This window comes from Phyllostomus hastatus, unplaced genomic scaffold, assembly GCF_019186645.2.
Source record: "Phyllostomus hastatus isolate PE091 unplaced genomic scaffold, TTU_PhHast_1.1 phas_scaffold_39, whole genome shotgun sequence".
In the NCBI taxonomy this organism is placed as follows: domain Eukaryota; kingdom Metazoa; phylum Chordata; class Mammalia; order Chiroptera; family Phyllostomidae; genus Phyllostomus; species Phyllostomus hastatus.
The window spans coordinates 22,042,556-22,057,031 of NW_025334028.1; the positions used below are offsets into that span (position 1 = coordinate 22,042,556).

Here is a 14,476-nt window from a genome sequence, read left to right on the forward strand (position 1 = left end):
ACTCAGTCAGTGAGGGGCGACTGGGAGTGTGTCTGGCCAAGTAGAGAGCGCGAGGCACGTGGGCCTATCCTCGCGGGCCTCACCTGGCCTCCACTGGAAGGCGCTAGGAGGACGCGCTCCCAGAGGGCTGACAGCGAGGCGGCCCGATGGCCGAGGGAGGTTTCAGCCAAGATCTCCGGCGTCTCCACGTGCTAGGCCTGAGGCCGAGGGGGCGGAGCGAAGGAGGTGGGCCGGACGCCAGCTGCGCGCGCGGGGAAGGGGTGGGGCGCGTAGCGTCGTCCGGGCCGACCCGGCTCAGGTCTTCCTTCCGTCCCCAGGCCCGGCGGGTCCAGCTCCGCCTCTGGCTCGGCCTCTTTCTCCTCCCCGGCCCTCCCTCCGCCCAGCCGTTCCTTCCTCCCTCCCTCCTCCTCCTTTTCCCCGGTGAGGCGCTCTTCCAGCAGCCAGGCAGCATGGCGGCCGTGGAGACACGGGTGTGCGAGACGGACGGCTGCATCAGCGAGGCCAAGCTCCAGTGTCCCACCTGCATCAAGCTCGGCATCCAGGGCTCGTACTTCTGCTCGCAGGTAGATGCTCGCTCCTCTGCGGAGCCCCTGCTGGCGGCTGCGGACCCTCTCTCCCCTTTCCTCTTTGCCAGCCCTCGGCGGGTCAGGACGCGCTCCTCCTCTTCCCCGGGCGGGCGGGCGCGCCTGCTGCTCTTCCTCCTCCCCCAGTTTCGCTGCGCCGGCTCCTCCTCCCGTCGCCGGCGATCCTGGGCCCAGCGGGACTGGGGGCTCCTGCGGGGGCGGGGGCCCGGTCCGTCGCGGCCGTGTGGTGTGGAAGCGGAAGCGGGCTTGCCCGAGGTCGCCAGGCTGCCCCGAGGACCTGCGGTTTAGGGATCGGTTTCTGCCACGCGTATTCTGCCGGGGCAGGGGCTCCCAGGTGTGCGGGCTGCCGGACAGGTGGGGACGCCTTGGGAAGGGGTCGGCCTTAGCCTAGCGAGTTACCGCTGTCGCAGCTCCCGGCAGGGCTCCTACGTTGGGTCGCCGGGTGGCCGGGGGCTTCGGGGCGGGTAGTCACTCTGGTCACGGCGGGATTGGGGTCGAAATAGACCCTCAGGGCTTTGAGGAGTGGGTTGCCTGAGGATGGTGGCAGTCACTGGGAGGAGGAATACTCGCTCCAGCCCCACATCCGTCCTCGTGTTTAACTATCTCGCTTTGACACTTAAGCAGCTTTGGGGGTGATGATGGGTAGAGGTCTATATAATTCATTATTTTCATTTGGCATCCTAAGTTATTAATTTAGAAAACCTCAAGTTAACTGTATGAGTCACCTTTGAATTCATTGAACTACCACTGAAAAAGACAGTGTCGTTAAGGGCTATACTTTAAGACTGTAGTGTATTTTAATAAGTTTTGTGCAGTGGAGCAAACCCAGAATTGGATGGGGTCCTGACTGAAACGTGCGCTCGTGTTTATGTTTACTGAAAAGTGCTAGTGTTCCGGCTGCATTTCGGCACTCGGGATTTTGGCATAGCCGCACTGGTGTGGCCTTTAGTTACAGTCCAGGTTTGTTGAAGAGAGACACATGAATATTCATGTATTAAATTGGTAGTGTCCTGCGGGGAGAAGAGCATGAACAAAGTCTGAAGACCGGGTCAGGACCCTGTCCTTGCTAATTACTGTGTGATCTTGAACTAGTCAAGTTACCTAACCTTTCAGAGCTCCAATTTCACCATAGTACAGAGGGGAACATATTTTACTTACATATTTGATAAGGTAGTTCTGAACCCCAAATTTTCCAGTGAATATGAAATACTGGTAAAAATCTAAGGCATATTTTTAAAGGCTGCTAGTACCATGTAGTACTGCCATATGTAAAAATATCAGTGAATGGAATGAAAGCAAATACTTAAGAACAATAAATACAAATAGTATATTTTAAGTACATGTACATAAAGATATGTGCAAAATAAACATATAAGTAAAATCTGTAAGTCAAAACACTTGTTGATAAGCCATTGTAAGAGAGTCTAGCTGTCTGTTGTACAGGTCTTGTTTTTAGAAAGGATATGATCCTTGGCCTTGTTAGTATCATATAGAAAAAGTTGAGAAGTGTTGTTCATTCTAAAAATAGCAGTGGGACTACTCAACATACTAAACCTGGTATAAGTCCTTTTGTTTGTTTTAAATTTTCAAATTCTCATTTGTTGAGGCCTATACAGGACCTGGACTTAAAACAAGAAAACCTCATGGTTTCCTTTTGGAAATTGTGTACCATTTGAATAGAATAATGTGGGTTACGTTATGTTTTAATAGAATAATGCGGTGGGAATGGTAATGCTAAATGAAATAATATGTACAGACACTTATCTGTTGACTTTAAAATGATACTATGAAACGATATTCATCAAACACAGGTAATATTTTCTTAGGCATGGTAGTATTCAGTACAAAGAACACTGGCTTATGGGGGCTTGTTGAAAAATTCCTCCTCATTTGTGAAAACATGCAATGTTTATTCAGTATTGTAGGATTGGAGTTATATTGTGTTCTGCAGGTATATTTCTGGTACCATTGCTACACCTGTAGTCAAACGTATCCCAAGTTGCTTTTACACTGTCTCTCTTCTTTCTCGTTATTACCTCCTAGGGTCAATTTTTAAAATTTTCACCAAATGGATTGTGGTGGTCTCTTAATGAGTTTCCCTACTCTAGTTCCCCACCGTGCAAACACCAAACAACCAAACCGAACCTTTTCTACAAGAGTTAATTTTCTCTAGCATATCACAGTCTGATTATGCTTACCATTCACCCATACAGATAGTTATACCATTGTTTGCAGGGTGGTAGTCCCATAATCAGGACACCTCTTCTGAGTTCAGCTTTATTTTCTTGCTGGACTGACTTCTTTCCTTCACCCCAAGGTAGCCTGTCTTCTGAAATCATAGCTATTCTTTCAGTCCCAGCTTGAGGCCTTGGTCAAATCACTAAATTTTTCTAAGCCAGTTTCCACATTGGTGAAACTAGGGCTTCTCCTTGCCACATTTCTGATCATCTTCACTAGGAGTGGTGTGTCTTTCCTCTACTCCTTGATCCTCTGGTCCCCAGCCTGATCAAATCTTATCTTATAAAGATCTAAATACCATCTTATCTTTGGGAACAAACTGAGAACAAAACTGCAAAACACCGTCATGGAAGGACCATTCCCAGTTACTCTGTCACACCCCCTTGTTTATTTCCTTTAGAATTTATACAGTCTAATTATCTTATTTGTTTTCTTCTATGTTTTCCAATTTCTGATTGAGGTGAGCTTCATGAATAAAGTTACCTTGTTCAGTGCCCTATTGTCATTTTCAACACAGTGTATTGTATGCACTAGGTAGTCAGTAAAATTTTTTAATGTCTGTTAATAGGTACATCTGTTAAACAACTGAAGGCTGTGTATCGAAAACATTATCAATGTCACTATTTTGACTTAGGAACTTAAATTCCAGCAAAATAAAGAAAATCTCAGAGATGAGCACAGACTCATTGTTATAAGACTGATATACCTTATGTAGAGTGCCTGACAAGTTGACAGGTTGATCTTTTCATGATGTCAAGACATGACACAGCATAACTGAGTCTGGAAATGCTGGCTGAAGGCCAGTTCACATTACCGCTGACATGGGGATCTTTCCTTAGTTTCTTTTCTTTTTCTTTAAAAAAAAACCAGGATACTGGAATTTGTATTTTGATAAAACTTGAAAGCTGATTTTTTAAGGTAAAAATATTTTTTATTAATATTTTTAGTATTTGGTTTACAGTAAAACTGAGAGAAAGCTACAGAAATTTCTCATATTCCTTGCCCCCAAACATGGATAACCTCTTCCATTATTAATATCACTTACCACATTGGTACACGTTTTACCAAGGATGAACCTACATTGACACATCATAATCACTCTCAATCTGTAGTGTGCCATAGAGTTCATTCCTCTTAATTATTATTTTTATTTATTGACTGGAGTGAGAGACAGAGGAAGGGAGAAAGGAACATTGAGTTGTTACCCCACTTACTACATGTATTCGTTGGTTGATTTTTGTATGTGCTCTGACTAGGGATTGAACCTATAACCTTAGTGTATTAGGACAATGTTTCAACCAACTGAGTCACCTGGCCAGGGTTAGGATTCATTCTTTTCTTTTTTTTAAATAAAGACTTTATTTATTTATTTTTAGACAGAAGGGAAGGGAGGGAGAGAGGGAGAGAAACATCAATGTGTGGTTGTCTCTTATGTACCTCCTACCAGGGACCTGGCTCACAATCCACACACGTGCCCTGACTGTCTTAACTGGTGACCCTTTGGTTTGCAGGCCAGCACTCAATCCACTGAGCCACACCAACCAGGGCTAGTGTTCATTCTTAATGTTGTATAATATGAAGGCTTGGACACATGAATAATGACATATCCATTATGATATCGTACATAGTATTTTCACTGCCCTAAAAATCCTCTGGGCTCTGCTGGTTCATCCTTTCACCCTCCCATCCCTACCAGCCCCTGGCAACCACTGATTTTTTTAGAGTTTCCATAGTTTTGATTTTCCAGAATGTCTTATAGTTGGAATTAGAGTATATAGCCTCCTTAGGTTGCTTTCATTCACTTAGCAATATGCATTTAAGATTCCTCCATGACTTTTCATGGCTTGATAGCTCATTTCTTTTAAGAGCTAAATAATATTCCACTGTCTGGGTATATCGCAGTTTATTTATCCATTCACCTACTGTGTAGGACATCTTAGTTGCTTCCAAGTTTTGGAAATTATGATAAAGCTGCTATAAACATCTGTTTAAACATCATGTAAACATATGAAGGTTTTTGTGTGAACATACAATTTGCAGCTCCTTTGGGTAAACACCAAGTAGTACGAATGTTGAATTGTATTATAAGAGTATATTTAGTTCTATAAGAAAACGCACTGTAACATTTTGCATTCCCACGGCAAGGAATGGGAGTATCGGTTGCTCCACATCCTTACCTGAATTTGGTCTTGTCAGTGTTTCAGATTTTGGTCATTGTTTCAGGTGTGTAGTGAGTGTTATCTCATTGTTTTAATTTGCATTTCCCTGCTCACGAATGACATGAGGCATCTTTTCTATGCTTATTTGCCATCCATATGTCTTGTTTGGTAAGGTCTTTATTAAGTTGCTTGACACATTTTTAAAAATTGAGAATAAGTGCTTGAATGAATGAATAAGTGTATCAAAATAGAGTAGACTGCTGCATTTGAATCATGATGCCATCATTTAATACATTGTGGGCAAATAAATTAACGTCTCTGTTTTCCATTACATGCTTTTAAAATGGGGTCATTAATAGTACTTGCCTTAGGGTTTTGGTGAAGACTAAACATTAAGTATATGTAAAACATGTAGTATATCAGTAAATTTAATCAATATTAGCTTTTTTATTGTTATACTGTGTTTTATCTTTAAGTAGGTAGAAATATTTTTATCTAAGATGCTTAATCTTAAGAAAAGTTTGGTCCTTTAAATGAGTAAAACCCATTTTACTTAAAAGTTTAGCTTTTGGGGGGTTCCTGAATTTTTTATGATTTTTTAATGGAAATGTTTATCCTTATTTAATAGTGGTTTACTACTTTTAGTAGTAGTTTAGTAGTTTACTCCTAGTCTCTAGGAATTTATAACAATTTTTTGAGAATGGTGCTGTGCTTTACTCATTTCTGTATTTCTCTAAGTGCTTTGCACACAGTAGGCAAGACACTTAGTTTGTGAAATGAAAGAAAAGAAGTCGATGGGCCTGAGAAGGAAATGATGGGGCATTAATACGTGAATAAAACCTTTAGTTTACAGCCCAGGGCAGATGCTGTGGTGTCTTGAGTTAAAGGATCAGCTGGGAAGAACCTGAGTAATAAAGCATGAGAACTAAGGGTAGTAATATAGTGTAAGAAGGAGACTGGGTTTGGAGTCTGACCTGGGTTTAAATCTTTGCTTCCATGTCCATGGGTAATTTGTGTCCTAATTTTGTGATAGAGGGCTAATGGTGCACTCTCTTCATGGAGTCGAGAGGAAGGTGAGTAAGAGAGAGCATGCAAAGTACCTAGCACAGTGTTCAGTAAATGGTTTTTAATGCATGTAGCTTCATGTCTGATGCTATTACAGTTACTTATAAGGAAGGTTTCAAAGTGTTTAAGAAGTATTATTTATTATGAACATTTTGAACAAATTCTTGCAATAGGCTCTTTCAAAGAAGCAGTGGCATGGTAAGATGATTAATTAGGTGTACAGGTAGAAAGCGAGTGGCTGGGCATCTTGTAGGAGGAATTTCCCTTCTAATATGTAGCATCTTTGAAATGCAACCCTACCCTGTGAAACTTTTTAAAAAATACTCTTATTTTTTAAAAATTTATATTTAGAGAGAGAGGAAGAAAGAGAGGTAGAGAAACATTGATGTGAGAGAGAAACATTGATCAGTTGCCTTTTGTACGTGCCCCAGCTAGGGACCAAACCTACAACCTAGGCATGTGCCCTGACCGAGAATTGAACAGGTGACCTTTTGGTTTGTGGGACAGTGCTCACTAATTGAGCCACACTGGTCAGGGTTGAAACTCTTTGTTTTCTTTCAGTAACAAAGTTTCTGACAATGCAGAGTGTTTCTGAAACTCATCTTTATCATCCGTGGAGATAGTAACCATGTTATGCTTTTTTGTTATGGGGACTTTCTTCAAATTTCTCACATTACTCACCATCCTTAGATATTGCTGTAAGTTAAATGATTGGGCACAACTGTTGTAGCTTCTTTATTAAGCAAAAGGTAGAATGAAGGTATAGAGGTGATTTTTAAACAAAAATAACTCTACTAATATGTTTATTGTAGAAAAATTAGAAAATACAGGTGAAAAGTTACCCAGTGATAATTTCTGTGAAATTTTTGAAGTGTATTTTTACAAACACTTATATATTAATATACATTAATGTGCATATGCTTGTATATATTTTAACACATAATATACATAATCTTAGGGTATTTGGTCACCCTGTGTCTTAACTAATATGTTAAGAATGTCTGTTATAGCTACATTTACATTATTTTTTATAATTGCTGAATAGTAAACTGTGTTGTATATGTAGTCCTTTATTTAATTATCTGTGGTTGAATTTAGTTTAGTTTTTTTTTCCACTTTTTTACCTGCTCTTTAACTGCTCTTCAATGAATGTGTAACCTTTAAAGCATTTTGATTTACTCAGTGACAGAATAAAGGTAGGATGGTACATGAACCCAGGATTGAACCATCCCAAGCTGCTAGTAGTTCGCAGTGTAGTTACTGGATTTTTGTTGGTTTGAGGACCTCTGTTAGTCAATGGAGAGGTCCTTTTATTGACATGCTTATAATGTAAATACTTACATTGGAGTTTTCTGAATGAAATATATTTACATTACACTTGAACTTGTAAAAAGCAAAAAGCCTCATTTGATTGGCAAGTAATTAAAAGTTGAACAAGTCTTTAACTGAGTTACTTTTTTAGACATTGAAGGGCCATTGAGAAGTAGTTATGATCTGATATGGTTCATAAACTTTGTGGATAGAACTTTTAGTCCTCCTTCCCCCCTTTTTTGGTAAGCCCTTTCCAGGTTTGACATACTTGCAGAAATTTTAGTTTGGTCTTGGTAAATTTGTTGGGGGCAACACACGTGACACAGGTAGACATTAGGAAGGAGAAGCAGTAGTGTAGTTAACTTCCATATTAATGAGGAATTGTCTTTGGTATTAATAGCAAACCTATTTAGTAGATGTATATAGTCTGGTACTTGAAACAGCAACCATTGGTATTCTCTCCATATTAAATTTTTTTTTAAATATTTTATTTATTTATTTTTAGAGAGGGAAGGGAGGGAGATAGAGAGAGAGAGGGAAACATCAATGTGCAGGTGCTGGGGGTTATGGCCTGCAACCCAGGAATGTACCCTGGCTGGGAATCAAATCTGGGACACTTTGGTTCCCAGCCCATGCTCAATCCACTGAGCTACACCAGCCAGGATTAAATTTTTAATGAAATAGAAATATAATTATATTCTTTCTCCCTACCTTACACTTTTAACCTAAAGCACTTATTCCTGTTTGGGCAGGTCGTACTTCCAGCTCGACAATTATAAGTCTTTTTATTTTGATTTCTTTGATTGGTATCCTGGTGTCTGGCTATGAATAAAGAACAGTTCAATATAACCCTGCCAGTTAGGCCTCCTTTATTCAACATGTGTCTTTGGCAGCTGTAGTTGAACCCAGGAGAAGAACAATGTGTAACTTTCCTTAAGTTACACATTGTAAGTAAGTTCTCCCCTCACCCCACTGTTCACAATAGCCAAGTTTTGGAAACAACCCAAGTGCCTGTGGACAGATGAATGGATAAACCAAATGTGGTATGAAGTTGCAATGGAATACTACTCGGCCTTTAAAAAGGAAATTGTACAGTATGCTACAACATGGATGAAACTTCGGGACATTATACTAGTGGAACAAGGTAGTCACAGAAAACAAGTACTGCATGATTCCAGTTACATGAAGTACCTAAAATGGTCAAACTTATAGACCAGAGAGGAGAATGGTGGTTGCCTGGTGCTGAGGAAGGGGAACTGGGGAGTTACTGATCAACAACATGAGGTGTCAGTCATACAAGGTGAATAAACTCTAGATGTCTGCTATTCAATATTGTACCAAGAATGTTGGAAATTGTATTGACACTTAAATTTGTTAAGAAGTTACATCTTGTGTTAAAGTGTTTTTTTCATTAAGAAAAGGTCTCAAGATGGAGGTGTAGGCAAATACGGCTCACCTCCTCACATAACCACAACAAAATTAAAACTATAGAACACCCATCACTCAGAACCATCAGAAATCATGGTGAATGGAAATCTGACAACTACGGAATTAAAGAAACCACATATCCATCCAGGCTGATAGGAGGAGAACATGGAGATGCAGAACAGGCTGGTTCCACACCCATGTGTGGTGGATAAAAATTTGGGAGGGATATTGCAGGAGTGAGGAACACCAGGTGACCCAGCCCGGGGTTCCAGTGCCAGAAAGGTAAATCACCATAACTTCTGTCTGCAAAAAAACAGTAGGGATTGAGTCAGTGGAAGAAACTTTGGTAGTCCCAAGCAGCTCCTCTTAAAGAACCCCAACATGTACTTGCTCAGACTCACTCCCTCTGAGCTCCAGCACAGGGTAGCAGCCTGAAAGACACCAGCAGCATATGGGGAGGAACTGAAGTGTCTGCTATCAAGGTGAGAGCTGGGAGACAGATTTCTCCCAGACAGAAAGATGGGCAGAGGCCATGGTTTCTTTTCTGAACCATCCTCCAGCAGAGCCACAGAGCCAGCAGGCGGGTGCTGTATCAGAGACTTCAGCGACTGTTTGCCCCACCCTGGAGATCTCCTGAGGCTCTGCCCCACTCAATTTACAGGCCCACTCAAGCTGTTGACAGTGGCTTTTCCATATGAAGGGCTGGTTGGTTTTGGCTCATGCTTCACAACTTCCTAAATTCTCTCAAACAGCAGGCCTCAGACAGCCCTCAGCCCCCATACCTCTTGCTAAGTGGCCCAGGCCAGGCACTAGCAGCAACCAGCCTAAGTTCACAGCTTGGCTTCACCTGGGAACCTCCAAGCCCAGTACAAGTAGCAGCCATCTGTGCATTGCTTTGTAGCTCAAGCAGGGTGACCCTGGGCAGAACACAGGTTATGGCTAACTGTGGCCTGCACAAACCAGGAAACCCCAGAGCCTGCATACCCATTGGACAGCTACAGACCACATTGGAGCACCAGCACCTTGTCCCCCACAGCTGATCTGCCATGGAGGGTGGAGCTTCATGGTCAGTGTTTACAACCAGTCCCTGCAGCCAACTGGCCTACTTGTGGCCTGGGTAAATCCCTCCCACTGATCTACCAACAGCAATTAAGGCTCAACTACAAGAGGAGCCTGGACTCAGTCCACAAGGAGGGTGTACCTTGAATACCAAGCTTGGGTGATAGGGGAGGCTGTGCCACTGGACCCTATAGGGCACCTAGTACATTAGGCCACGCTACCAAGACAGGGTCATGGCAGTTCTACCTAATACATAGAAACACACATGAGGAGGCTGCCAAAAATGAGACAAAGAAACATGGCCCAAATGAAGTAGATCAAAACTTCAGAAAAAGAACTAAACAAAATGGAGATAAGCAATCTATCAGATGCAGTTCAAAACACTAGTTATAAGGATGTCAAGGAACTTAGTGAGAACCTCAACAGCATAAAAAAGATCCAGTCAGAAATGAAGGGTACAGTAATTGAAAAAAAGAATAGTTTATAGGAAAACAACAGAGTGGATGAAGCTGAGAATCAAATCAGCACTTGGAATATAAGGAAACAGAAAACAACCAATCAGAGCAACAAGAAGAGAAAAGAATCCAAAAAATTGAGGTTAGGGTAAGCAGCCTCTGGGACAACTTCAATTGTTCCAACATTCACCCCATAGGGGTTCCAGAAGGAGACCATAAAGAGCAAGAAATTGGAAATCTATTTGAAAAAAGAATGAAAGAGAACTTCCCTAATTTGGTGAAGGAAATAGATATGCAGGTCCAGGAAGCACAGAGAGTCTCAAACAAGATGGTTGGAAAGAGGACCACACAGCGTAATTAGAATGCCAAAGGTTAAAGAGAGAATCTTAAAAGCAGCAGGAGAAAAGCGGTTAGTTACCTATAGGGGAATTCCCATAAGATTGTCAGCTGATTTCTCAAAAGGAAACTTTGCAGGCTAGAAGGGATTGGCAAGACATATTCAAAGTCATGAAAAGCAGAGACCTACAGCCAAGATTGCTCTACCCAGCAAAGCTATCATTTAGAATCAGAGGGCAGATAAAGAGCTTTCCAGACAAGAAAAAGCTAAGGGAGTTCATCACCACCAAACCATTATTATATGAAATGTAAAAGGGACTTACTTAAGAAAAGGAAGTCAAAACTATGAATAATAAAATGGTAATAAATACATATTTATCAATAATTGAATGTAAAAAAACAAACTAAACAAACAAGAAGAACAAACAATCATGGATACAGAGAGAGTTTTGATGGTTGCCTAATGGAAGGGGTATATGGGGGAATGTTGAAGAGGTGAGGAGATTAAGAAGTACAAATAGGTAGTTACAGAATAGCAGTGGGGATGTAAAGTACAGTATAGGAAATGGAGTAGCCAAAGAACTTAAATGTGTAACCCATGGACATGAATGATAGTAGGGGGATTGCTGGAGGGAGCTGGGGTTGCTGGGTGGGGGTGGCAATGGAGGAAAAATTGAGGCAACTGTAATAGCATAATCAATGAAATACAAATTTTTAAAAAGTTCTCTCCCCTTTTTGTCTTTAGAAACTTATTCTTTTGTTGCAAAGTTCAGTAGAAACTTCTCCAAAATATACCAGTGCTGTGGCAAGCCTGTTGGGTAGCATTCCTAAGACCCGTGTCAGCTGGGGTCTGCTAGTGTGTGGCATTTTCCTGGGTCATAAGCTCATGTCTTTGAAGAGTGGGTAGGGTATAAATGATAAGTGAAATTATGACTTTAGCAATTTCTTTATCATCTAAAGTGGGAGGCAACAGAGATTTCTCCATATTGTGAAAACTGAATTTAATGATTCTGTCTTGATAAAGGTGCAAAAGGGCAACCTTTTACATCAGACTTTGAAGATTAAGCCTATCTTATTCATCAAGTTATGAGCACAAATCATTCAGTAAAATAGATAAATATAAGGTTTTCATCATGGCAGAGTTCTTTTTCCCCTTGAATATTGTGACTTTTATTTCCCAAATGAAATTTATTTTATTCCTGATTATTGCACTAATTGATGTTAGTGATGGGTTTGACTGTTTCAATACCGAATGGAAGTATTAAGTACCTTAAAGTCAGGATTTATATGTGATTTATTCTTACTAAATTGTTTTTATTAAATATTAAGAATAAAAAACTAACATCATAATGATACAGTAGACACAAAATACAGTAAATGCCTATACTTACCACCCAACTTATTAAAAATAATATGAAAAGTAAAACAGTAAAACAGAAGGCCCTATGTGCCCCTCGCCCTGAGGTACTTACTCCCTTATTGTGAGTTCTGTGTTTATCATACATTTGTTTTTCCATAGGTTTAGTTTCCTAGATAGTACATTGTTTAGTCTTGAAGTTTTTGAAATATTTATAAATGAAATCACCAGAAGTATTCTTCAGCAACTTCTTTTCTTTGTTTAAAATTATGTTCTTGAGATTCATCCACATTGCACAAAGCTCTAGTTCATTCATTTTCATTGCCGTATGGTATTCCAATGAATTTATCCATCCCTTTGTTAATGTAAGTTTGGGTTGTTTCAGGTTTTTGCTATTATAAACAATGCTGCTCTCAACATTCTTGTGCCTAACTCTTGATGTCTGCATGTGAGAGTTTCTCTTGGGTATACCCCTAGGAGAAAAATTTTAGGTCATAGGATATATGTGTTCAGCTTTATTTTGGTGATGCCAGATTGCTTTCCATTGTGATTATACTTGTACTCCCATCATCAGAAACTTTTTATTGTTCCATATCCCATATTAGCAGAAATATTGATTTTTGCCAGCCTAGTCTTCTGTTACTTTTGAATAACATTCATTGGGGTATTTTCATATCTGTAAACTTAACAAAAATGTAACTGTTCTCAAGGGGCTTATGGTTACTTGTACTGACAGGAAGTATTTTAAAAAGATAAATGACATTCAGGTGCTAAGTTCAAGTTATAGACAAGGCATTTTTTCCCTTTGATTATTTTACAACTTTATTGAGTTTCCTTAGATATTTACTATGAAAAATTTTAAACAGGAAAGTTTAAAGAATATTATAACTAATCACAGTATACCTATCATCGAAATTAACATTGTTCTATTTGCTCTGTTTATGTGTTCTTGTGTGTATTGTATTTGTGTATGTGTTTATTGAAACATTTGAGAATAAGGCACAGTTAGCATGATAGCCACACCTCTTAAATATTCCTCATGCACCTTTTAATGAAAAAGACATTCTTCTTAACCAATACCATGATTACATTTAAGAAAATTAATCTAATGGTCCTATTCAACTTTTTCAATCATCTGCCAAGTATCTTTAATAGCTGTATTATTGTTTGGAGGGTTTTTTTGTTTGTTTGTTATTTTTTGGAATCAAGATTCTATGATCATGAATAGCATTTGGTTGTTGTGTCTTAGTCTTTGTTAAATCATCTTAGGCTCTCAAATTTTAACAGTCCTCTCATCTTTATTTTCATGATGCTCATGTTTTGAAGAGACTAGTCACTCATCTTGTATAATGTCATACATTTTCAGTTATTTCCTCACAGTGTCTTTTTTTAAAAGATTTTATTTATTTATGTTTAGAGAGAGGGGAAGGGAGGGAGATAGACAGAGAGGTTTACATCAATGTGAGAGAAAACATCAGTTGGTCACCTGTTGCACACGCCCCGACTGGCAATGTAACCCGCAACCCAGGCATGTGCCCTGACTGGAAACTGAACTGGTGACATTTTGCTCTGTGGTATAATGCCCAGTTGAGCTACACAGGTCAGGGCTTCTCATGGTGTCTTTCATCCTCAGTATTTTCTGTAAGCCAGAAATTAGATCCAAAGACCCAACTAGATTCTGTCAAGATTCACTTGACAAGAAGACTCATATGTGATGCTGTGTATTTCATATTATATCACCCTAGGAGGCACAGAATGCCTGGGTGTCCACTGGTACTAAACTTGATCACAGGAGGTGCTTCCAGATCACTGTCATAAACATATGTTTTTCACTTTACAATTACTGTGTAACCTGTGGGATGATACTTTGGCATGATGAGAATACGCATTTCCTCAATAATCTTTCTCCTGGTGGTTTTAGTATCCATGGTGATCTTTGCTTGATAATTATTTCATTGTGGGGTACCGAAGTTGTTTTGTCACTTTTCTGCTTAGGAACCTATGCACATTTTTCCTTCATTAAATATAAAATCAATTACAGTCCTATTCTTTTTGATGTTGTTTATCATCAACCATCGTGGGTTCTTCCTAGTGGCTTCTGTATCCTTTTGGCCCTCCTCCATTAGTCTCTCATTGCTTCCTGGCTTTCTGGTACAAGACTAATTAGGTTTACCTTGTAATTTCCATGGCTCAGATTTGGAGTCAGTCCTGTTTTCAAGGAGCCCTTGTTTCTGGTAGGAATGTCTTTACAAATCTAGATCTGGATGCTAAGTATGCTTCATGCCTCTGGAGTGTCCTTGCTTTGGGAGAAAGGGTAGTGACATCTTCAAGGAACTTTGCTGATGTCTCTGGAGGACAAAATAAAACCACTAAAGCACAGCTTTTCAAAGCAGAATACGAAATTGCTGAAAAATGGTATAAAAAATAAAAAGGTTTGCATTAGGGTGAAGGAGAGAACATGCTGTCCACAGAAAGGATGTGTTG

The 14,476-nt window shown here is 40.1% G+C and overlaps 1 protein-coding gene across 2 annotated transcripts in view; it reads left to right on the forward strand.

Moving 5' to 3' along the window:
• The first annotated feature begins 244 nt into the window (after window positions 1-244).
• METAP1 (methionyl aminopeptidase 1) overlaps window positions 245-14,476 on the forward strand; it is an 83,026-nt gene continuing 68,794 nt past the window's right edge. For both annotated transcript variants that reach the window (XR_006783539.1, XM_045820293.1), the window contains exon 1: window positions 245-563. Coding sequence is in view for 1 of the 2 variants with exons in the window: in XM_045820293.1 (XP_045676249.1) it covers window positions 450-563 (114 nt within the window). In the remaining variant the exon portion in view is untranslated. The remainder of the gene's footprint in view (window positions 564-14,476) is intronic.